Consider the following 24,548-nt stretch of genomic DNA (forward strand, 5'->3'; position numbering starts at 1 on the left):
ACATGCAGCACAAGATCAGAACATACAATAAAAAATCATGATTGGCACGTTACATGCAGAAGCATTTGGAGGACTGGAAGATTCCAATTTTAGAGCTGTGTCTGCTTCCATTGAAATAAAGAGAATTCTATTGAGCCAATAATTAGTATTTTTTTTAATAAAAAAATAAAAAAAATAGTTTACATATACCACACATTCACTAAGGAAAGATGTAATAATGACATGTTCACAACAAGGTGGAAAATTGTACCTTGGCATTTAAAGTAGGATGTGTAGTACTGGCTGCAAGGCAGAATTTCACTGAGCAAATTTAGCTCTTTACTTACTTTTTGGCCACCATTGGGACACAAGAAAAATATTGCTTATCCAGTTGCTGTGTAATTCTAGTCAATTTTCCATTTTAAACGGGCATGGTAAATTTTTAATGAAAGTAGCTTTAAACATATTTTTACTGCTTGCTGTGTTTTTCAGTATTTATATTCTATAACTAATACTGTGTTTTGTCAAAGCTTGTTATAAATTTAATCATGTTGATAGACTATTGTACTGAAAATGACTGAATGGCAGAACTCAGAGGGTTGTCATCAGCGGCGCTGAGTCTAGTTGGAGGCTGGTGACAAGTGGTGTCCCCCAGGGGTCAGTACTGGGCCCAGTCTTGTTTAACTTCTTCATCAACGACCTGGATGAAGAGTTAGAATGTACCCTCAGCAAGTTTGCTGATGACACCAAACTGGGAGGTGTGGTAGATACACCAGAAGGCTGTGCTGCCATTCAGCATGACCTGGATAGGCTGGAAAGCTGGGCAGAGAGGAACCTGATGAGGTTCAACAAGGGCAAGTGCAGGGTGCTGCACCTGGGGAGGAACAACCTCATGCACCAGTACAGGCTTGGGGTGGACCTGCTGGAGAGCAGCTCTGCAGAGAGGGACCTGGGTGTCCTGGTGGACGACAGGTTAACCATGAGCCAGCAGTGTGCCCTGGCTGCCAAGAAAGCCAATGGGATCCTGGGGTGCATCAAGAAGAGTGTGGCCAGCAGGACGAGGGAGGTTCTCCTTCCCCTCTACACTGCCCTGGTGAGGCCTCATCTGGAGTACTGTGTCCAGTTCTGGGCTCCCCAGTTCAAGAAAGATGAAGAGCTACTAGAGAGAGTCCAGCGGAGGGCTACAAGGATGGTGAGGGGACTGGAGCATCTCCCCTACGAGGAGAGGTTGAGGGAACTGGGCTTGTTCAGCCTGAAGAAGAGAAGGCTGCGAGGGGACCTTATAAATGCCTACAAATATCTGAAGGGTGGGTGTCAGGAGGATGGGGCCAAGCTCTTTTCAGTGGTGCCCAGTGACAGGACAAGGGGCAATGGGCACAAACTGAGGCACAGGAAGTTCCGTCTGAACATGAGGAAGAACTTCTTCCGTCTGAGGGTGACGGAGCACTGGAACAGGCTGCCCAGGGAGGTGGTGGAGTCTCCTTCTCTGGAGATATTCAAGACCCGCCTGGACAAGGTCCTGTGCAGCCTGCTGTAGGTGACCCTGCTTCGGCAGGGGGGTTGGACTAGATGACCCACAGAGGTCCCTTCCAACCCCTACTATTCTGTGATATTCTGTGATATTCTGTGAAAATGTTAAAAGAATTAGTGGGTGAATAGGTGGGGGCATAATCTTTTTTGTCATTACTATAACTAGCATCTGGTATTTCATTTTCATCACCCATTTAATGACTAACATAAGCATTTTACACTTTTTTTTTTTTATAAAAATGTAATATGTTTCCAAGGGTGACCCAGGCCCTCAAGGCATTCCTGGAAAAGATGGACCAGCCGGTCTTCGTGGTTTCCCTGGAGAGAGAGGCCTTCCAGGTGCTCAGGTATGATACAAGCACAAGAACAATTGACATGATGTTTCTAAATATAAGAAAGAATGGATTAAATCTTTTATTTCATGGAACCTTCTATTGTGCTTCAAAATGAATGCAATAGGAGAACAAACATCAAGCATCCAACATTGTTAAATATCATTGGCTATATAAGCGAAAAAGGAATTTGTTCAGTTTTTTGTCTTTGGATTTTCACATTCTTCCTATTATAAGTGTTGCATAAATAACTCTTGGATTTTCCAGTGTAAGAGATAGCTTTTGTTTTGTTTTGTTTTCCCATTTTTTAGGGTCCAGCTGGTCTGAAAGGAGGGGAAGGCCCACAAGGCCCACCAGGCCCAGTTGTAAGTAAACATAATTTTGTGGAAATATAAACAGTATTACATAGTAACCTTTTTTCTTCTTTGCATGCTGTGATGTTTTCTTCAATGCAGTCTGTAAAACAGCAGACAGATTTATCTCATTCAAAGTGATCAATAATTATTTTCTACTTGCCACTTACACAAGTTATTGTTGAGATGAAAGAGGTTTTTCATAGTGGAAAATCTACAGATAGCAGATAGTGAACTCATACTGTTGTGGTGGAATGACCCTGGCTGCATGCCAGGTGTTCACCAAGCCAGTCTATCGCTCCACCTCCTCAAGTGGACAGGAGGAGAAAAAATATGATGAAGGGCTCGTGGGTCGAGATAAGGACAGGGAGAGATCACTCACCAATTACCATCATGGGCAAACCAGATGCAACTTGGGGAAATGACTTTAATTTATTACTAATCAAATCAGAGTAGGATAATGAGAAATAAAAAAGAAATTTTAAAATACCTTCCCACCACCACCCCTCCCTTCTTCCCGAGCTAACTACACTCCCAAATTCTCTAGCTCCTCCCCCTTGAGTGACACAGGGGGACGGGGAATGGGATTTGCAGTCAGTTCATCACATGTTGTTTCTGTCGCTGCGTACTCTTCACACTCTTCCCCTGCTTTAGTGTGAGGTCCCTCCCATGGGAGACTCCTCCACGAACTTCTCCAGTGTGCGTCCTTCCCATGGACTGCAGTTCTTCATGAACTGCTCCAGCATGGGTCCCTACCACAGGATGCAGTCCTTCAGGAAGACTGCTCAATCGTGGGTCCCCTGTGGGGTCACAAGTCCTGCCAGAACATCTTCCAGTGTGGGCTCCTCTCTCCATGGGGTCATAGGTCCTGTCAGGAGCCTCCTCCAGTAGGGGCTTCCCACAGGGTCACAGCCTTCTTCAGGCGCATCCACCTGCTCCGGCGTGGGGTCCCTTCCACGGGCTACAGGTGGATATCTGCTCCACTGTGGACCTCCATGGGCTGCAGGGAGACAGCCTGCCTTACCATGGTCTTCTCCATGGGCTGCAGGGGAATCTGTGCTCCCACACCTGGAGCACCTCCTCCCCCTCCTTCTTCACTCACCTTGGTGTCTGCAGACTTGTTTCTCTCACATATTCTCACTCCTCTCTCTATCCTGCTGCAGGTTTTTTTACCTTCTTGAATATGTTGCCACAAAGGTGCCCCCACTGTTGTTGGCTCAGCTTTGGCCAGCAGCCTGTCTGTCTCGGAGCCAGCTGGCACGGGCTCTACCAGACATCGGGGACACTTCTGTCATCTTCTCACAGAAGCCACTCCTGCAGTCCCCGCCCCCCCCCCTCGCTACCAAAACCTTGCCATGCAAACAAACAAAAATACAGCTGTGTTCTCTTTGCACAACTGCAGTTCACTCACAGTTGACATACATTATGTTTAAAATACTGCTGGTGTTCTGCATTGCCTAAGCGAGCTTTTAAATATGTGGCATTACTACTTTCGCGCCCTTATTACTGCATCTAATATTTTTAAACATATACCAGCCTATGCATAAGTTTTGATTCATTTTAACTCGTTGTGAAACAAATTCTTTTTGTTTAGATTGGGATTGGAGAACGTTTCATACATAAAGAACAAAACTGATATTCTACTAATCTTCAGTAATTTCTGTATAGCTGGGAAATGTCACATAGGCTATTTCTTTCCACCACTATTTTACAATTTATTTGCTATCTTAAAAAAAAGTTCAAAGACAGTCCTCTCAGAATCCATTGATATTTTTCACTCAGAGTCTGGAGACCCCAACGTACTTAAAGAGGAGAACACATCTTAATCCTGTTTTGAAGTGCTTTGAAATTGGTACAGAGAATGATATAGCAGCAGGCATACTATACCATTATTTTTGCCACAGTATCTACACTGAAAAAAATATTTTTCAATGAAACTTTAGATTCTGTAGGAAAAGGGAAAAATTGTAGAGCAAGCTTAAGTACTTTGAGAAAGTATGATGAGCATTATAAAAAAGAATCTTATTTTGGAAAATAGTAACATGCAACCTGAAATCTTCCATTGAAATCCATAGGAAAATGAATCATGCAAGAATGGCTTATTAACAATACCATTGTATGAATATGTAAATAAATTATGCATTATGCAATTACTTAAGAATTTTAGAAGATCAGATCACCAAAACCCATCCATTGCTTTGAAGACTTTATCTTTACTGTACTTGCTGTGTGGACCACGTGTTATAGACACGATCACTGAAATTGTTACAAATTATGTTTGCTTGGCGAATAACAGCTATGTAAAATCATGTCATGCAGTAATATTCCTTCTCAACATTTTAAGATCAACGTAGGTGTAAAACTATATCTGTCAACTTCTTTTGTTGTTGTAGTTGTTTATGATTATGAGAGAAAAGCAGTGATATGTACTCATTCCTCAAAACCAGTAGACTATTCTCCCTTGAGTAGCGTGACTAGGCTTTTTCTAGATGGTCCTGCACTCAACAATTGTTTACATTTAGATTTTTTTTTTTCATGTTTGGTCATCTACTATTTATAACTCTGCTGCCTCTTTCACTTGAGTTTCTGGTAGTTATCCACTGAAAGGCATTTGAAGTAGGAGATGTTTGAAGCTACCTATTCTCTGTTGTCATTTAGTATGCTAGGAAGTTCTACAAGGAAGCACTGGTATTCAAAACATGGTACAGTTATTCCCAAATGTGGATTGTGTAGATTTTGACAGTCATCTTGTCAACTTCTTTCATTCAGTCCAACTGAAATAAAAAAACCACAGCAAAGCTATTCCTGTTGGACAAAAAAAGTAATGGAGGAGCTGAAATTCTGTGTATTTCAACAATAAAGCGATTTTATGCCCCTGCAATTTATGTTGAGATTAGAATGCATTAAACAGGCAGGAAAAAAAAACAACATAGTATAAAGATTCTCGCTTTTGGATTATTTCTGCATTATTGGAAAAGATCTGCTGTAGCACACTTTTAAGCTTTACTTCTTGATTTCTTAATACTTGGTACAAGAATTATTAAAATTAATTGTTGGATTCTTAATGCCTTTTAAGGTTCTATTCTTTAAATCAAGAACTAGATTTGTGATTTACAGTTCTTCTTAACACCATGCAGTATGTGTTTATTCACAAAAGGCACCAAAATAAGGCATCTGGGAATGGAATGGAATGGAATGGAATGGAATGGAATGGAATGGAATGGAATGGAATGGAATGGAATGGAATGGAATGGAATGGAATGGAATGGAAGCTAGTAGGGAGAGTCAAAAGGGATATCATCCCACCCCACCTGAAGAACCTGAACTGTTAGAAGAAAAGATGAATCAAAATCAAGAAAGTATAGACCAGAGTAATTTCTGCAATCTAAAGGTCATGTCTTCATTTTTTGTTAAAGGAAGCCCTAAGGCTGGACTAACCTCTCAAGCAGACAGTTAGTTCAGGTGCAATGAACCAGAACTCTTCTGAGCATGCACAAACCAGACAGCACAAGCATACCTAATATTTAATGCACTCCACTTTCCCAGACAGGATGCCCACACAGTATCTGTGCCACTACTATTATAGTTTCTCATAAATATGCATCATGTAAGGTTGTGAGGTAAAAGCACATATCTTACTTAGTGACAGTTGTCCATATTCTGAAATACACGTGTTTGAATTTAAATTCAGAAGTTCTATGTTTTTCAAATTCTTATAGGGTGTGTATACATTAGTGTTTTACTTCGAAATATCAGAGCCTTTTTGAGGTGAATGTCTCAATCATCCCCATTTACCATCCTTTGGTTCAAGTCACAGAGCTCGCTTGGAGCTCATGAACAGTATTCCTTTCATGTGAAACTAAATTAGAAGAGGAATTCCAGGAGTGCTTCTAATACACACCAGCTAATGGGAATTCAATGCCAGACTAGAATTATCGTGAAGTATAGCCCAGAAATTCACAGAGTACAGGTGTCAGGAGAAAGTAGCAACTGCTTCTTCACTTTATAAATTCATTCCTGTTGGAACCACGCTTTCTGCTAAGGTAAACATATTCATAGAAAGACTCACCTAGGAAGCTTAGAATTTTTTGCATATTGTTTTTCCAATCTTTGGGAAACAGATGTAGTGGCAGTAGGAATTATGGGCAGAGTAGAAAGAGAGTTTGAATGGTAAACACTTTTTTTTTTTTAAATATACTTTGAGATCACTGTAGCGCAAGCAGGTCACTGGAGGCACAAACAGCGCCAAGCTGACCTGAGAGTATTACAGAAGGCCTCAGTGGGATTTTTTTTTCTATTTAATCTTTAATTACTAGCTTGTTATCTTGAAAGTGTTTTTCAGTGAAAAAAGATGCATAAGTGCCTTTAGTACTGCGTTTCTGTGCATCTGCAAGGACCACAATTCAACCACAACAGCTTGCTTTTTTTCACAGTAGCTTTTAGTAGACCATGAGCATCAAATAGTCCTAAAATATTTTTCCTTCTATTTTTAGCCAACGGAGTGTACACACAGAAGTGTAATTATAATGGAGTCTTCATTTGCCATTTATGATAGGAAGAGAATTCATGCCACTGGATGATTTTCCTCCAATTCCCTGCCAATACTAATTGCTTCTAACTAGCATATATAGTCAATTATAAGCTTTATTGGGCTTGTGTATACATCTGCAAGCGTACCAAACAAATGACTGCTCCAAATACTGTGCATGCCAATTACTGTGCTTAGAGGGATTTGGACAAAAAGAGATGCATGAATGCATTCCAGAGCAAGGTTTTTTTCCTGGTTTTTTTTGTTGTGGGTTTTTTTTTTGTTTGTTTTTTTTTTTTGTTGCTTTACTTTAACAGCTGTCTTTTATCTGCTATTTTTGTCTTCAGTTTGTTTTCTTCCCTTCTCATACTACTGTGTGGAATGCTGAATGCTGATGAGAGAAAGTGCTTCGGAATGTCAATCAGTCATTATTCATTAGCTCATTTAGGAATAGGATGCCCAAATTGGACTCAGAATAAGCCAGCTGTAGGCTACCCAATTATCAGTACTGACCTATCTAGAGCTATCTTCCTCTGTTTGATAACATTTTTCAGCCATAGGGATCTTCACTTGTTGAGCATTTTGTTAACCATGAGTAAAAAGTGTTGCTACTACTATGTAATGTACACAATAGCTATAATTACATATCTCTTCACAGAGAGATAAACAAGGTTACTAATGGGTTTATAGCCTCTATAAGAGAAATGCACGACAAAGCATCTACTTGATTCTGTAGAAAAGTTTTTTAAAACCCCACAGATTAATAAAAATATTCCAGGATGTGAGTACCACTGCGAGACCACAGGTTAACAATGAGTTTAGTAATATAAGGGCATTGTTTCATACTGGGACAGAGTGGCAAACAAAGATAATAAGCATAGAAAGAGAGAAAGAGAGAACAGATTTAAGAAGCTGCCTAAAATGCTTTTCTGAGTTGTGACTATAATGTGTTCTGCTTTGATCAGAGGCCATTCTTGGAGAGAAATGAGAGGATCCTTGAAAACAGGAAGTGTTACTTCCTATTCATAACTCATGTGAAATTTAAGTATAACAAATAAAAATGATGCAAAGATAAATGTGAAAAGTTGGCCGAGTAAAAAGAGCTACCAGAAATTACGGCCACTGTCAGTGTCTGCTGTCTGATATAGGAAAGATCTATGAGTTATCTGGATTTTTTTTTTCCTCTCTATTCTTGCATCCTACTGATGAAATGACCTAAAATTGTTTAACTTATGAGAGCTGACAAGATCAGAGACCATGGTAGTATGGCTGCAGGGTAGTGAGTTTTTCTTGTTGAATTCACTAAAGTCTTAGGAAGTAAAATAACAGAAATAATAGGACTGCAACTCAGGCATCCACGCAGACTTGAGAAAAAATAACATTTGGAAGGATAAAGTCATCTATGATTCCTGCACAATTTTTTTTTTCACAGTCATGCAAAATTAGATCTTACTGAGATAATCTGCAAAAACATTTGGAGCAAACATTCATCATTCTCTTCTGCCACAGTTATCTGGAGGGAAAAGTACCTTATTATGGAATTAGTATCAGTTATGCTAACGGGGTCAGTCCAGGAAGTGTATGGCATGAATAAAAGCAAAACATTTGGCCTTCATAGGTGAAAGCATCTTAAAATTCCAGTGTTCCAAGAGCCATCAAATTTGATCTTCGCTTAAACATGGAAAAAAATCTGGCTATATAGAGCCTCAGACTACACCACCTATTACTTATCTATTCTTATGATGTATCACCCCACTTCCAATATACCGTCTGGAAAAGTGAAATTATCAATAACTTTAAAGTGTTACAAACTATCTTGTTGGTGTCAAGCTGAAAAGATGGGGAAATATTACTATACAGCAAACAAACCTTTAACAGTGATTTGCATCTATTGATGCAAAAATTGTAAATTATTTTAAAAGACAGAAAACAAAGATGCTATAGAAGTGTGAAAATACAGAAAGTTAGAGGGAGAGGACAGCTCTCTGCTTCTCAGCTTCCAGCGAGTCTACGAATTTCAAGGTTAACTGTGTTTCTCTTAGTGAAATACTTTTTCCCATCAGACTTGTAAGCACGACTAGCTCATATGTAGAGTACAGTGGAACAGAATACTCCGTTGTCTTTGTTCCCATGCTGCCCTGTCTACAGGACACAGGAAGGATGTACAGCATCTCAAATCCTCAGAAAGTATCAGGACTGGCACAGCTGGATTTCCTGTCAGAGTTCTCAGCCAGTGATGGTGCAAGAAAGCACAAAGAAGCTCCACCATTCTCCACGCTCTGCCTGTACACAGGAGAGCATCATGCTTATGTCTCCCTGCACATGCTGACTCTCATTGAGAGACAGGAAGAAGCAGGTTAGATGGCAGTTAACCCCTGAATGAAGACACAGGAAATTTTTCCCCTGGGCTATCATGAATCCATGTCACAAATACAGAAAAATACTTGGTCAGAATCTGTCTGCGTGATCAAGGAGATACTCGGAATTCGAGTGTAAATGTCTTCTGCTTTCTGCCATTTCTTGTTGTATTGTGCCTCCAAACAGGTGTCCATTTCTTTGCTTATGAGTTGCAGAGAACTTTGGTTATAGATCACAATTAGGAAATAAACCCAGCTTGCAAAAAGGACTTAACATCAGTACTCCATATTGTGGCTTTTGACTAAATGATAAACAAATATGGATAGACCAAAAATTAACATTTTGATTCTGAAATTCGATTTATTTGAATAGACTTCTAATCTATACTATTATCTGTTCCCTTGTATCCTTTCAGGAAGATTTTTTAGTACCAGAACACCTTGTTTCCTTTCCTTTTTCCCCTTCAGCACTACTTAAAAGTACATGCCATCTGTGTTCTCAGAAAGTGCAATAAATAAGACAGGAAAAAATTAGCCCACCCTAGGTACCTCTTCGTTTTTAGAGCATTGCAGATTTTTGCATACCTAGTAATTCTCTCCATTTTGTCTAGTTAGCTCAATCCAGTGAAAACCATAAAGGTGCATCTCCAGTTACAAAAGGTTGTCTGCCACGTCTCTATGCAGATCGACACATTTGAAAGAAAGGTTGGCTTTTGTGGAACAGCCATAAGCCCTAAACTGCTTCAAAAGAAAGAACTGACAGGGAAGGTAGCAACTAAATTTTCACTTAGGGATGTTTTGGTAGGTTCAGATAAAAAAAAAACCCAAACTTATTTAGACAATTAAATGAATACAGTAATGACAATGATATGACTCATTTAAAAGTGAGGCTTATTGATATTAGAGTGCAAATTATCCCTCTCTGCTATTATTCTCTGTAAAAATATATGCTAGAATACAGAATTCCTGTGTTTTTTCCACATACAGCACCTGTCTTTTCCCCTTTAATTTGCAATATTAGATTTTTAACTTTTTCTGTGCTTGTCTAAAGATACCTGTACATCCAAGCATCCTCTCTATGACACATCAGATTAGTCATTATACTTCAATAGATTTTTACACAGGTGAATTGAAATGCAGAAGCATACTGATCAACACAGCAATGTACAGCACAAAACTTGACAAAAAATTTGTGTTGTGTTGTAGGTTAGTTCTGTATTTTAGTATGGGGAATATTGTTTCACCAAAGTGGTATGTTAATGTATTTTGGAAACACAGAGGGGAAATAAGTTCTTGAAAACAGGCTAAAGCACACTTCTATTATGATGAACAAATACAAGAATGGGTATTTATGAAAAATAAAAGTTTAAATTAACTATTAAGTGCAAACTTCAGCTTAGTTCTTTGAGCCTTTTTCTTTACTTGTACACATGCTGAATATGTACCCTTCTACCAGCTGGAATCTCACTGAATAATACATATATTCTCTGTTGACCTGGATCATAAAAACCACTAACAGTTATCAGAGTTATATCAGAATTCTCTTCTATTTTTTATTTCTTTCCAGGGTTCACCAGGGGAACGTGGAACAGCAGGCACTGCTGGCCCAATTGGTCTACCAGGTCGTCCTGGACCGCAGGGTCCTCCAGGCCCCGCAGGGGAGAAGGGTGCTCCCGTAAGTAATCACAGAGTCACGTAAGGCTATCACAGCACAGGCTTTTCACTCCAGAATGTTATGTTTCCCCACTCTAGTATTTGCCTATTAAACATATCGTCAGAATACCTGACCTACTCCTTTTATATTTACAGTTAACTAAACAGTAAAACATTTATTGTCATACAATCTAACACTGAAGAAGGGTTAAACCCATTATTATCAACAGCAAGGAGTGAATATAATAAAAAACTTTGTCAAATCAGTCTTTCATTAAAGCTTTGTACCCAGCCACTGTGCATTAGAGTACAAGTATATTTGTCGTCGGCCTCCAGTATTACTTAGCATAATTTTCTGACACATTCCCTTCCCTTTATAGTTTCTTTTCTATTGTGGTTTTTTTTTCAAATTTTTTATTAGTAATGTGACTCCCTGTACTGAAATCTTCATTTGACTCCTGTGATAATGTGGATCACTTCTTTTTCTTCAAAACCAGGGTGAAAAAGGTCCTCAAGGTCCAGCTGGACGTGATGGAGTACAGGGTCCTGTAGGACTGCCTGGTCCTGCTGGTCCTAGTGGTTCTCCCGGAGAAGACGGTGACAAGGTGAATCATTATAATTCGTATTAGTGCATCTGTGGGAAGATCTGTCAGTACCGTTCTCTGGTTGTAGCTTTCCTCACAATAAATATGGTGATGCAGGAACTCTTAGCCCTGCCTCCCCCAAACTCCCTCCACCCACAGCAAAAAAACTAATGAACCTTCTATAATCAGATGTCTGAGGGAAAGACATATATCCTGGCAAAGAAACAAGGATGAAAGTGTGGCAAAATAAATCAAGGCAGAAGATATCAAATTTGATTTTTGCCTATTTTAGAAACTTGGTTTGCTGAATGAGTAAGATAAAATGTTCCTAGTAATGTATAGTGATTTGGAACCATTGTTGATTGATTGAGGGTGTCAAAACATATGTTCGCAGCAGAGTTATTCTCTTGACTTCTGGCAGAAGTTAGGACACAGCACCTTTGAAGACTTTGACATTCGTTTTTATGATGCATGAGTATTATTTATCACGCAGAGAGTATTTTCTGTGATTTAGTTTAATTGTCTTTTATTATTGTATAAAGAAAAATTTTTTTTTCTGACACGGTTTCCTGGTGATTTGAATAATTTTGAAGTTTTGAAATATTGTACGCTACAGTGGGAAGCAGTTGTTCAGCCACATACAGTTAGATGAGTCTGTAAATCAGGGTGCTTTCATCATAAGTTCGTATTGAAGGTGACATGAGGAACACAATTTCCTTTATTTAGAGCTCAGTTGTACTATACTTCAAAGCCAGGTCTTGTTGACCTTTGCAGTACAACAATCAATATCTGGATTAATATGACACACTACTGATCGATGCAGAACTGCCCCCTTTAGAAGCAGCAGCATAAAACACCGAATAATTGTATCAAAGGGAAAATTTAAAGATACTGTCATATTGACTTCAGCTAAGTGTGAAGAAGATCATTTTAAAGAAGAACTTTAACTTCTAACTTTCTATTACAGGGTGAAATTGGTGAACCGGGTCAGAAAGGTAGTAAAGGTGACAAGGGAGAAAACGTGAGTAGCAAAATCCTTTGTCCATTACGTTATTCATAAATAAAAAGTATTTATGCATGAAGTATGCAAGTAGCCTTGCTACATCAATGAACAGAAACACAGACACACTTCAGAAATGTTTCTTCAAAACAATGTTGAGTTTTAACGCAACACTAAAGGTTTGTACTTAAAAAGCCATGCATATATTTAGTATTTCTCATATTTCTTGAGCTTACAGAATTATTTTAAAATCAATAAGTGAACTACATTCCTAAGTACCCTTCCTATATAATTTTAATTCATCCGTTCTACATTTGAACTGAGAGAGACCAAGAATATGTATACATTATCTTACTGGGTTTAAGTTAACTTCAGTGACTGGATTATGTGAACATACCCAGCTTTAGCTTCTTAGCCATAATGATGAAGAATATGAAGACTCAGTAGAGAAATCTGCTAATATAGTTTTAAAATTTTTAAAGAATATCTAAGCTTGGAGAGCACACTTAACTGGTTGCAACATTTCAGAACAGCGAAGACCTTAGATGAAATGGCTTCTACAAGTTTTCAACTATTATCACTAGGCCTGTTAGTGAACTTGGGACTAATCAGGCTTCTAGTGATTTAATTTGAAATGTTTTGTCTTCAAAATTATTTCTGAAGTTCAAGCACTTCCTCTTTTGATTGAGGCCACAAATATAAAAATAAGCTTTTTCCACAGTAAAATTTGAAGCTAGAAAGAATAAAACTAGCATATTTCTTTTGTTTGATTTTGGTTTCTTTCCCAAAAATTCAGAAAAGATTTGTTTTCACTTCTGTTCAATTTCAAGTTACACTGGCATTTTATTTGAATAATTTTCCTTAAGAAAAAAATGGAGAAGTAATTGCAGAAAGATTTGTTTTATTCTTATATTTCATCAATATTCACAGTTAGCAAAGTTCAGAACTCAGCATAGGGGTATTCATAACTAAGCATATTTACTGTCTTGAAAATGCTCTGTGCTTACTGTGATTAACAGCTTACAAATTATCATAAAAGTAGATTGCTTCTAAAAATTGGACCAAATTTATGGCTTACATGTATTCAGATCATGTTTTATAGAAGGATATACACAAAACCAAATCACAGTTTTATAATAATTACATAGAAAAACGTGTGGAGACAAAATGTGCAAAAAAAAAATGATAAGGGTTTTTTTGTTTTTAGGATAAGCTTGTCCTTTCAAATTATTTCTATAAGAAAGATTTCTGCAGTTTCCAGTGTAGAAAATGCATACTTTTCATAATCCTATTTTAATAGATCAAATCACAAGTGCTATAGTAAAATATTTGTAATGCCCTATTAACACAAGGAATGTAGTATTGTATGTATGGATGAGAGAGCACTTCTATTACAAAGCCCAGTTTTCCAAGAGACATACATATAACCAAGTTGTAAACAAATTCTGCTTCACACTAAAATTCTCTTGAATAATCTGTGCTGAATGCTTTGGTTAACTCTGTAAAATCAATTTAACAAATCAAAACATTTTTAAAAGTAGGTTTTAAGACTATGGACTTGCTCCAAGTTAACTGAAAATCAATCTTAATCTATTTGCTGTTGTAGTTGTAAACCAGCTGTGGGATACAAAGAGATATATGCAGCTAGTCTTTGTCCACCTGAAGAGGTTCATTACAGTACAGGCCCTGTGTACACAGAAAAATTTGGTGTTGAAAGGAAAGAGCAGAGGAAGCATATAGAGCAGGTCATGGTCCAGTTCCACTTCAGACTTTGCATGCAATCACATGCATATCCTTTTGTTTTCCCCTTTGACATGCCTCTTCATTTGAGATGCTTCTGCATCAGAGAAATTCAGAAAAAACACACACTGCACTTTTCTGTTTCAGCATAGCTCGTTATGCTGAACATTAGACTGTGACCACAGTTCCCATAGTGAGTACTAATGTATTTGGGCATGTTCCAGCAGACCTGCTTTACAAATAAAGTGCCTGCAGCATAATAATTTGAGAATGTATCCTGTAATCTCAGTCTCAAGATTTAAGGCATTTGGGAACGTAATGTGTTTTTCTTGGAATACAGAATTCAGTGTTCAGATGTGCTTAGTTGAAGTGAATGTTACCCTGTTTGAAGTCATGGTATTGAATCCTGTTTGCAAACAGTTGCAGTCATTGAACCCTGACATTTCAGAATATGTTTATTTCAAATCTGCTTTCCTGTCAACATGCTGACAGAAGTATATTGGGGCAGGGCGGAAAGGCCTTGTTGGTCACCTCTGAAAGATTCTGAAGAGTAAGTATCTAGTTCTGGAATCACAGGACACTAAGAATAGATACTCGCAATACCTAGGCACCCACAAAAGCCTCGGTGGGCATTTAGAGCCTAATCACAGCACAAACCCTGAGCAAAGAAGAATTAATCCTGCTTTCCTGTTTAAGAAGAGCTGCAAACATCTTCAATTCGCAGTTGAAACTAACAAGGAATTATGTTCAGGAGTTTAACTATGCTGTGCCTAACTAAAAATACTATGTTGCCAGATCCTAGCTGGGGACAGCACAATTTTATTGCTGATATACATCCTGTCTTAAGCTTCAAAACCTCCGATGATTCTGCTCAGTCTCCCTCCATTTGCCTTCCAGAGCAATGGAAAAAAAAGAGTCTGGCCATGTGTCCAAATAACTTCTCATTAATCAATTGCAAAGTACCTTCCAACAATACTTTATATCAAAATGAGTATTTTAATGAGATTAAAAATGTGTGGATCTTGCTCTGGCCCTATAAAATGAAGGAGCAGGTAGAAGCATCCTGCATAGTGTAGAAGCAATCCATTCCAATATGATTTTTTTACAAATTTATGCATGCTAATTCCCTTTCTCATGGTAACCCTCCCAGTCAACAGGAGCATTCCTAGGAGTCCTTTCATTTAGGTGTGTCACCACAGAGGCTAAAAAGCTTTGCTTCACCTATTGCCATCAGGTATGTGATGCAAAGAAAACTATAAAATAGAAGAAATACATAGCTTGACACTTCAAACTCCTTAGAAAATAAGATACTCTAAAATACACATACAACCCAAAGAAAGAAATACACTACAACACCGAAGTAATCTCTTTTCTTATCTCCCTATAAAGAGCAGAATAATCTAATTTTTACCCTAGCAAGGTCTGTAAGTCCAAACATTAAATTAGAATTTCCAGCCTAGAAACTGCAGACTACATTGTCATGTGAAATAGCAGACTAGAATTTAGCTGTTGCCAGGTGTAAGGTTCTATGCATTCTTAGCTTCACTCTTTATCATCCTAATCTCTCTAGCTGGCGCAAAAAAACAGATTCAACCTAGCACATGATTTTAACTTCATCATAAACTAGTATCTTGCATTCCCATACTCTCAGTGTTACATATCTTCATTACATCACGTCTGCATAACTGACTTCTAAATTATGCACAATATAACTTAGAAAGTTATAATTCTGTAAGAAGATTGAAAAAATTAAGTTCCTCTCAGAGACATATTTTTTGCCATTCAATTGAAAAGAGACCTAATATCAAAGAGTACGTGGCTCCCAGGGCTCAGTAAGAACTTAGGCTTTTTCATGTCTCCTGGAGGTCAAAATAAGCTTTCTGCTGTTACTAAAACTATTTGCAATTTCATAAAAACTAATCCAAATAGTAAGTGTTCCATTTAAAGATAGATTGTTAGATGATGCTTTAAAGGTTTACTTTTTCTGCACAAATCTCCTTGAAAGGTCTGATATTTTTAATTGCGAAAAAATATTTTTTTAAATGTATTTTTGCACAGGAATCTATTTTAAATACTCTGAAACATTACAAATGTCCTTTCAATAAATGCCAGTATTAAGTCTATTACAGATATACAAATCTGACTCTTTCAGAAAAAAACAAATAATAATTGTTTGTACTGAATGAAAAAGACTTGTGAATAATGCTGCATTCTCTGTGGAGAAATGGAGAAATGCTTGATAGACCTTGATCGTGCAAATAGGGTTGTCTCTATATTTGCTTTTAATCTCATTCCAGATGCCATAATCACTAACTTTTCCTTTTGGATGTTTGTTTGTTGCAGGGTCCTCCAGGTCCACCGGGTCTCCAGGGTCCTGTTGGTGCCCCTGGTATAGCTGTACGTAGCTTATTCGGAGCAAACCCCAATCTTGCCATAACTCCTCTGATACTTAGAAGTTCTTTGAACTGCGTCCTGGGTTCGGCCAGGACAGGGTTAATTTTCACCAGAATGCAGGAAGGGGCACAGCCGGGCGGGTGACCCCACCTGGCCAAACAGAGCAGGGTATTCCATACCATGTGCCGTCATGCGGGGTTCCGGTGGGGGGGACCTGGGTGGCGGGAACTCACTCGCGGCTCGGGAGCGCATGGCGCCGGTCCGGTCCGGGAGAGCGGCTCTCTGGGTTGTGCGGTTTGTGTTGTGTTTTCTCCTTATCTGTATCGTTGTTGTTCCTGTTCCCTCTGTTTGCTGTTCTGTTAAACTGCCCTTATCCCGAACCACCGGTTTCTGCCTGTTTCTTTCCATTCTCCTCCGCACCCCGGCGGGGGGAGGGGCGACCGCGTGGCGCTTTTGTTGCCGGCCGCAGCCAAACCATAACAACTGCATGCTCCTTACTCAGGAATATATTTCAACTTACTATTAACAGTTCTAACATTGTCTTGTTTTTTGTTGTAAACAAGCTTAAATAGGCGTTATTTGATTTCAGATTTAAGGAATTATTAAAAACTAAATAGTGTAAATAGCGAATGCGGCCCATCCTTCCAGTGAACTTGTTTGGTGTTTTGTATGACAGTCAGTGGTAAAATCAGCTTGGTACCAGATGCATTTAAAAGAGAGTATCTCTTTTTAAAATTCACCTCATACCAGGTGGATTGATTTCTATTTTTATTTTTATTTAGAAGGCTTTGAATTCTTCTACCATGAAGGCTGTTAGAACTATATGCTACTCATATGCAGGTATTCAACAGCTAGAATGTTGATGCTGTTGGGAAAGAGAAGAGGAATTCAGGGAAAATTTTTTGAGAGATACGCAGTATTATTTGACCTACATTAAACAAGGCATATGCTGGTATTCTACTTGTATAACAGATTTCATTCAATCAAGTTGGTGTACATATATTTGTAAAGATATTAGGAGTGATTCTGAGCCCTCTTGTAGTTGTTTTCCAGTGATCTCAGTGGAGCTTTTTCTGTTATTGTCAGACCTCTGATATTTTTTCTCTTCGCCGTTTCCAAATAGGGAGGTGATGGGGAGCCAGGCCCAAGGGGTCAGCAAGGGATGTTTGGGCAAAAAGGTGATGAAGGTCCTCGAGGCTTCCCTGGCCCTCCAGGCCCTATTGGCTTACAGGTAAATTCCTTTATTATTTTACCCTCCACCTGCAAGAACTCTGATTTCTGTGTGAAACTGAATGAGTATTGTCTTCTATTAAATAAATGACAGCATTGGTTAATAGGAACTGAAAGATCCCATATTCATAGACTTCAGGCATAAATAGTTGATTTAATGCTGAAGGAGATTGATAAGATGCTCTGAAACTGAACTCCTGGCTACCATAGGCTTTAGAATTTCGTTCAGTAACTCATTCATTTATGGAGTCCAACAATTTCTGTTCTAACAAGAGTGCTTCTTTGTATTGGAGATACACATTTTAAATAAAAGATTCAACCTGGAGGAGTACTTAACATGTCCTAGTCATTTACTCTATTTTCACAATAAGTTTTTCAGAAACGATAAATCAGAAAAAATGATTCCTAAGTGTTATTGTGAATTGTTAAGTTTTTACTATTTTAAAGAGAGTGAAATAAAATTATTCTTCTTATTTTTCTCAGATCTAGGATACTGTTTCAAATGATGTTTTTCAGTAAAGTTCACCTTCACATTTCAAATTTAATGAGCCCTAAGCTACATAAACATAAATATGAGGATTTTTATTTCTCTGATTAAGATTTTAATTTCAGTATGTTGGTCCATGGACCGAGATTCCCATATATGCTAGTGGTATTGAAATACCATTGAGAAATCAGGAGTTTCTTTTATTCATTAGTGCAATTCTTATGGTAATTATGAACTTTTGGGGAGTAACAACTTTCTCTGTCTTATATACAATATTCCATGGTAACTATATCACACTTACTCCAGTTAAATTCTACTGATATCACTTACACTGGACATTAAGCAAAAAGTATTTTTGTTCATTAAAGTGAAGACTTGTAACTTTAAATCTTTAAAACTTCAATTGTGAATTTCCTTGCTATTTAATTTTAATAGTATTTTAAAAAATTAGGAAGTTTCTTAACAAAAGTAGTTAAAAGTAAAGAACATCTGAAAAACTCTATGGGCCTATCTAGGTTATGTTATAGTCAATTTATGGCAATTTTACTTAAATTTTGAAATATTAAATGACAAACACGTGAATTACCTCTTGCCAAAGGAACTGAAAGGAATCCCAAAATACCATGCATGAAATACTGATTCAGTGAAATCAGCTAGTGTTTTTCAGTGTTGAAATAGGAGTTCACTGAACAGCTTTGGGAAGTCTTTTCAAAGACAGAAATATCAAGTAAATGTTTAATTGCCTTTGAAGTTTCATAACTACCTCCTCTGCAAGTGGTTGAATGGGCTGGTTAGGTTTATCATGACCATGAATTATAATACATAAGGCATTCAACTTCGAAAGCTAAATGTCTTCTTTTGCTCACGGGGCAAAACTTAGTGAACTGTTGGCAATGGGAAGATCTAGTTTATTTGAGGCATCTCTCTAAAGACTAATCATCTAGTCCAAGTCTAGGCTTCTGCTCTAATCACTCTTTAGAACAATTAGCTACAAAATCGTTATTTAAAACTCCTCACAATGAAGGAAAAAGTTAAAGTCAATTCAAATTTAATTTCTGAAACTATTATAAGGTTACAAAAAGTAAACATGAGGAAAGTTAGAAAGTAATAAAACTACTTGTTGTTATAACCCTGGCATTACTACTCGGCATGTACTGTAATCAGTACATGTTACTGAAGATAGTATTATCAGCTGTGGGCTTCCATTTTAACAGAATACAGTCTAGTATTTTTTAAAATAAGCAAGGATTATATAGAAAAAACACTGTGTCACCACTTGAAAGCAAGCTGGCTTTTTTCATGCTGATTATCTGGTAGCAAACAGGCTTTCATAACAACCACAATGCACTGACAGGTCAGCCAGGTTTTCGCAGTAGTACACAACAGAGACCTAATTTTTAGAAAAGGTATATCTCTGAATTTTGACAGGTCTTTCTACTGTTTAGATTGTGTCAAAGTAGGAGGGCAGCTGAGGAATGAACATAGTGTTGGCTAAGTTTATACTTCATACTTTTTTATACAGCTTTGTGGCAAAGATGGCAAATTGTGCTTTCCAATCTGGTGAGCTATACTTTGATACACAGTTCGATAGCATCAGAATCCTGGAGGTGAAACTTGGAACCAGATCTTAATGTAATGTAAATGTAATGCTATCAACTCCAGACCCAGGGGATCTGCTTTTCATAGAAGCCAAGCTTTGATCCTACATTTAGGAATGCCCAGCTTAATGGTGATAGGGTAACATTATACTAATTATCAGTCTTAGCACCAGCTACAGTTTCCTTCTCTGGGTGTTTGGTACTAGTCAATCTCAGACACTTTGCTTCTAAGGATATGTCTGCCTAACTCAATGCAATGCCTCTCAGCACAATTTATTACCTCCGCTGGACACCTTATTATACAGCTTCCAGTACTCAGGTAGCTTAGAGATTTTTGTACACCACTTCATTCTGCTGCACCAATCACATTTTATTCACATACATATGTATTACAGCATAAATGAAATTATCCAAATGCCCACCTGGAGTCTGGATAATGATGGCAGTGTTTTTAAAGTCAACCACACTAACATTTCTGTGTTTGTTTTTTTTCAAAAATTTTCTACTTCACCTGGTTTAAACATCCTAGGATTACCTATACATTTGCTGTAATACAAAAAACCCTCCTTTTTTTTGTTTGTTTTAATGCAAACAGGTTTTATTTTCACGCCCTCCTAGTTTCCAGGTTTCACATGTAGATCTGATTCATTTTGTTTCATATTGATTTATAGCTCAACATTCAAGGTACCCTACTAATAGTTTTGCTTACTCTTCCATGCGTTTTAGGGTCTGCCTGGCCCACCAGGTGAAAAGGGTGAAAATGGTGATGTGGGTCCAATGGTAAGACTTTTTCTCCACTGGTCCCTTGGGGGGCCATAAATATTATCCGTGTATTATTGTCTTTCCTCTGTAGCTCACAATTTGATAAACTACTTCTGAGTTTGGTGCCTGAGTATGAAACATTTTGTGTAACATAAACTCTCTCTGGACTTTACTTTCCTTTCTCGCATCTATCTCCTCATCTTTAAAATCAAGATTTATGTAACTTAAGAAAATACTCTGAAGAGCAGGTAGCAAAGCAGATGCTGTGCGTGTCTGAGACAGGTCACTGGCAAGCAGGTTCAGTGAAGAAGGAGAAAAAGAAGAGGCTACTGCACCAGAGAGTTTGGAGCTGCTTGTCTGAAATTCAGGGCATTGTACTTTAACTTCAGCTAATTGCAGGCCAGAAGATGGTAAACACTACTTGGCAATGTTTACTCTGTTTCTCTGGGTAATCTTGAGACTACATTTTCCAACTGTTTATGCCTCTGGGCTCATCCTGCCTGAAGTGCAAGCTATCTACAGTAAACATTTGCCTCCAACACCCTATGCCAAGCCTGCAGGCTTTATTATTGCCCATCTGTAGGCCCCATGGTGCACTACTGTCACATGGCTCTTGCCAGACAGATGAGCCACTCCAGGGCCCTTGCACAGTGGAAGGGGTATGCAGGTAACCTGTAGGGAAAATACAATGCAGGAAACGAGTCCTCAGGAGTCCTCAGCATCAGATCATTTCCAGCTCAGGTACTGTGTAACATAGCCTGCATCCCGTGTCACCTTGTGAACTCATGCAATGGGCAGCAATCTGGCCCTGCTGTTTCTGTAGCACTGCGAAGATTAAAAGTCCTCTACAGATTGAGTATATTATTTTTCATTGGCCAAAAAAGCCTCACTGGACTTGTTCTTTGTGATTGTAACTATATCAAATTGTCTCTCTGATATAGGGTCCACCTGGCCCTCCAGGTCCAAGAGGTCCCCAGGGTCCTAATGGAGCTGATGTAAGAATTAACCTATTTTTTTTCTCTCCCTAATTCAGTAGCAAGCACTATATTTGAGATAACTAACATCTTTCGTCATTGTAGGGTCCTCAAGGCCCCCCAGGCTCAATCGGCTCTGTTGGAGGTGTTGGTGAAAAGGTGAGCATTGATAATATCCTCCTAGAAACAGAAGACAGTGGAATAGGAATATGAATAGACATTCTGATTCTTCTTCAGAGCTATATAGATATATTACAGTTCCCAAATATCCTTCACTGACTTAGTAATTGTTAATACTGATCTAGTTATACTCCCAATGGCTGACTTACCATGGTTGGCATCTTTTACATCACAAAAATATTTAACAATCAGAGAAAAGAGCTTTGGAGCAGAAGAGGTAGTTTTCAGGTGAAGGATTAAAGTAAGGTTATGGTGATTTCCTTAACTACATAGTTTGCCTACAGTAACATTATTGGCCTCAAGTGTTTTTCATTTTGTACTGCTATACCTTAGAATATCATATAGCCCTTTATCTGGAATGTTAAGAATACAAACTATTATCCAATGTATCAGTGGTAAACACATCTGTGAGGTGAAGCAGACCTGAAGCATCAATATGTGTCTGTTCCTCATACAGACAGATACAGTTCCAATAAAGTTAAAGGTCTGAGGATGATTTGTGCTGGTTGGAAACTTGACTTAAGACTAATGCTGTATGACATTCATTCATCAAAATCAGTTTCATTGCTATTTTCAGTTCTCTATTCAGAAAATTTTCTACCATTTTTTTCTTTTAAATTTCATATCTTACCCAAAGAGCATGTCAGATAATATCTTCCTCTTTCTTAAAGTAAAAATATTGTACATAATACAAGTAATGGCTTTTTTTTGTGTGATTCATTTGAATCAGCAGTGTAAACTATCATAAAATGCTCAGCAAACACAATATTCAAAAGATAGTCTCTTGAAATTCCTATTTATGTTTATTTTAACAAGTTAGATGACCTCAGCCATATCATGTGTATAAGGCTAAAAGCTTTTTGCTATGATGTTACAGATTTAATATGAATTTTTTGTTTAACTTTGGATCTGGAAAGAAGATTTTGAAAGGAGCAAGGAGCATAAGGTGAAGGACACAGAATACAAATATATGCCAGGCCACTGCATAAATATTCTCTTATTGAGAAACTACATAGATTGCTCTTGAGTATTTAAATATTTGCAACAGAATATCATATGTGTACAACTAAACACTGCTCTCAATGAATCCTAGAAAAGACATCCCTAGGAATGTCAGTGTCAGTAGTTTTTCAGAAGGCTCATGAAGCAAATTTTCTTTTTTTCTTCCTGTCCCTTCAGATAATTAAATGCAGTTACCTTTTTGCTTATCTTCCTCATAGTGAACTTCAGCACTTCAGAAGTCTTAACTTCTGCTCCCTTTCATTTATCCACATACTTTCTTTGACATGGTGTACCAGTATTGTACCTCTAGATACAAATCCATCAGATACATGAATTTACAAATAATGAGTCAAGTACCAGGTCAATCAAAATAACCTATATTTGTCATTATCTTAATCACTGTCCAAAAGCATGTCACTGCTTCACAGAGCTTTTAGGTATCCTTTCTTTACATAAGATAAGGAAGTTATCATTGTTTTCCAGGATCATTCGTCTGGCTAATAGTAAAAAAGAATAATGAAAATCTGCAGTTCATCCTGCAGTATTTTACAAGCTTCTTATTCCTCTGTGATAACAAAAGATCTTTCTTATGATGCTCTTCAATATTGTTGACATCTACTATAAAATTTTGGTTATGTGTCTGTTTTTTACACTAAAATGTCTTTTCTTTAAATAACCCTTTATTTATATTAGGGCCATGTCAAAAGGAATCACCAACTTCTTATCAGTATGACCAAACTATTCTTTTAATAGAATTTTCAGATGTTTCATGATTTTGTCTACATGCCCATCAAATAAATCACTCACCAGTGCTCTGGGATGTGCTGAAGAGAACACTAGAATAATGTAATACAATATATTGCTTGACGGAAAAATATCCTACTTTGTCTCCCCTTCTTTGTATTTTGAGATCAAAGGGTACTGAGCACAGCAGATGAAAATACTAACTTTATACTCTAGTTTTTTCATGATAGCACTGTCATGTCTTAAGCTGTCAGTGCTTCATTGCATTCCCTGTTTCTTAGGATGTGGCTCTGAGCATCAGTACACCTCTTGGTAGCAGTGGCATTCTTGTGTCTTCAATCTCTTGTGTCAATCTTTTTTACCCATAATTGCATAAGACAGACAAAACACGACACCCTCCTGCTTAACTTCATTATTAACAAGGATATTCCCTCTAATCTCCCAATTTTGTGACATTGTTCCTCCAGCCTCTCTTGGCCTCATGAAGAGGTGCAGGATTTGTTTTTTCTCTCTGGCAAGAGTACCAAAAACATGTCTGAATGTAAGGGTTTGTACAGATGGCAAAAAAAGTTATTGGAAAAAGAGAGTCCGTATGTCAACAGAATACAGAAAAAAATGGGCACTGTGGGAAGAAAAATTCTTCATATGACCACTAGGGTACTGAGAAAAATGTTATGAGAAAACTACATCCAGGGTAGTACCCATTATATTCACTGCTTTAAAAAAAAACACCAAACTTGTATAATATTGTGGCCCATTAAAGTCAATAGGACTTTTGCCATTGGTTTCAATCACCTCTTTAATTTTTATTTTTTCACGGTCAAATTATATTCCAGTCATTCTGTAAAAACATTGAGTCTTAGAATCCCTATTTGTGATAATCAGCCCACCAAATTTAATTCAAGAACATGAAACTCGGGCTGTTTATCACTGGTTGTCATTTTTATTTCCTCTTGCTTATTTCCCATATTCTCTGCATTCACACAGAGAAGCTCCCAAGTATATTGTTTTGGAAGTTTTTATTTCTTCTAATTACTTTCCTCCTCCTTCTCAATTTTTAGTACACGCCACTTTTTCTCCTACTTAGGACACCTTCCTTCTTAATTTCAGTTCCATTTAAT

At 37.8% G+C, this 24,548-nt stretch overlaps 1 protein-coding gene across 3 annotated transcripts in view; it reads left to right on the top strand.

Annotated features, from left to right (window-relative positions):
- The window catches only part of COL11A1 (collagen type XI alpha 1 chain), a 164,123-nt gene that overhangs the window by 107,927 nt on the left and 31,648 nt on the right, over positions 1 to 24,548 (top strand). For all 3 annotated transcript variants that reach the window (XM_075422261.1, XM_075422263.1, XM_075422262.1), the window contains 10 exons: positions 1,767 to 1,856; positions 2,153 to 2,206; positions 10,647 to 10,754; positions 11,230 to 11,337; positions 12,284 to 12,337; positions 16,400 to 16,453; positions 17,574 to 17,681; positions 20,492 to 20,545; positions 21,469 to 21,522; positions 21,607 to 21,660. In XM_075422261.1, coding sequence (XP_075278376.1) covers positions 1,767 to 1,856; positions 2,153 to 2,206; positions 10,647 to 10,754; positions 11,230 to 11,337; positions 12,284 to 12,337; positions 16,400 to 16,453; positions 17,574 to 17,681; positions 20,492 to 20,545; positions 21,469 to 21,522; positions 21,607 to 21,660 — 738 coding nt within the window. The remainder of the gene's footprint in view (positions 1 to 1,766; positions 1,857 to 2,152; positions 2,207 to 10,646; positions 10,755 to 11,229; positions 11,338 to 12,283; positions 12,338 to 16,399; positions 16,454 to 17,573; positions 17,682 to 20,491; positions 20,546 to 21,468; positions 21,523 to 21,606; positions 21,661 to 24,548) is intronic.

Source organism: Opisthocomus hoazin, chromosome 6, assembly GCF_030867145.1.
Source record: "Opisthocomus hoazin isolate bOpiHoa1 chromosome 6, bOpiHoa1.hap1, whole genome shotgun sequence".
Taxonomy (NCBI): Eukaryota; Metazoa; Chordata; class Aves; order Opisthocomiformes; family Opisthocomidae; genus Opisthocomus; species Opisthocomus hoazin.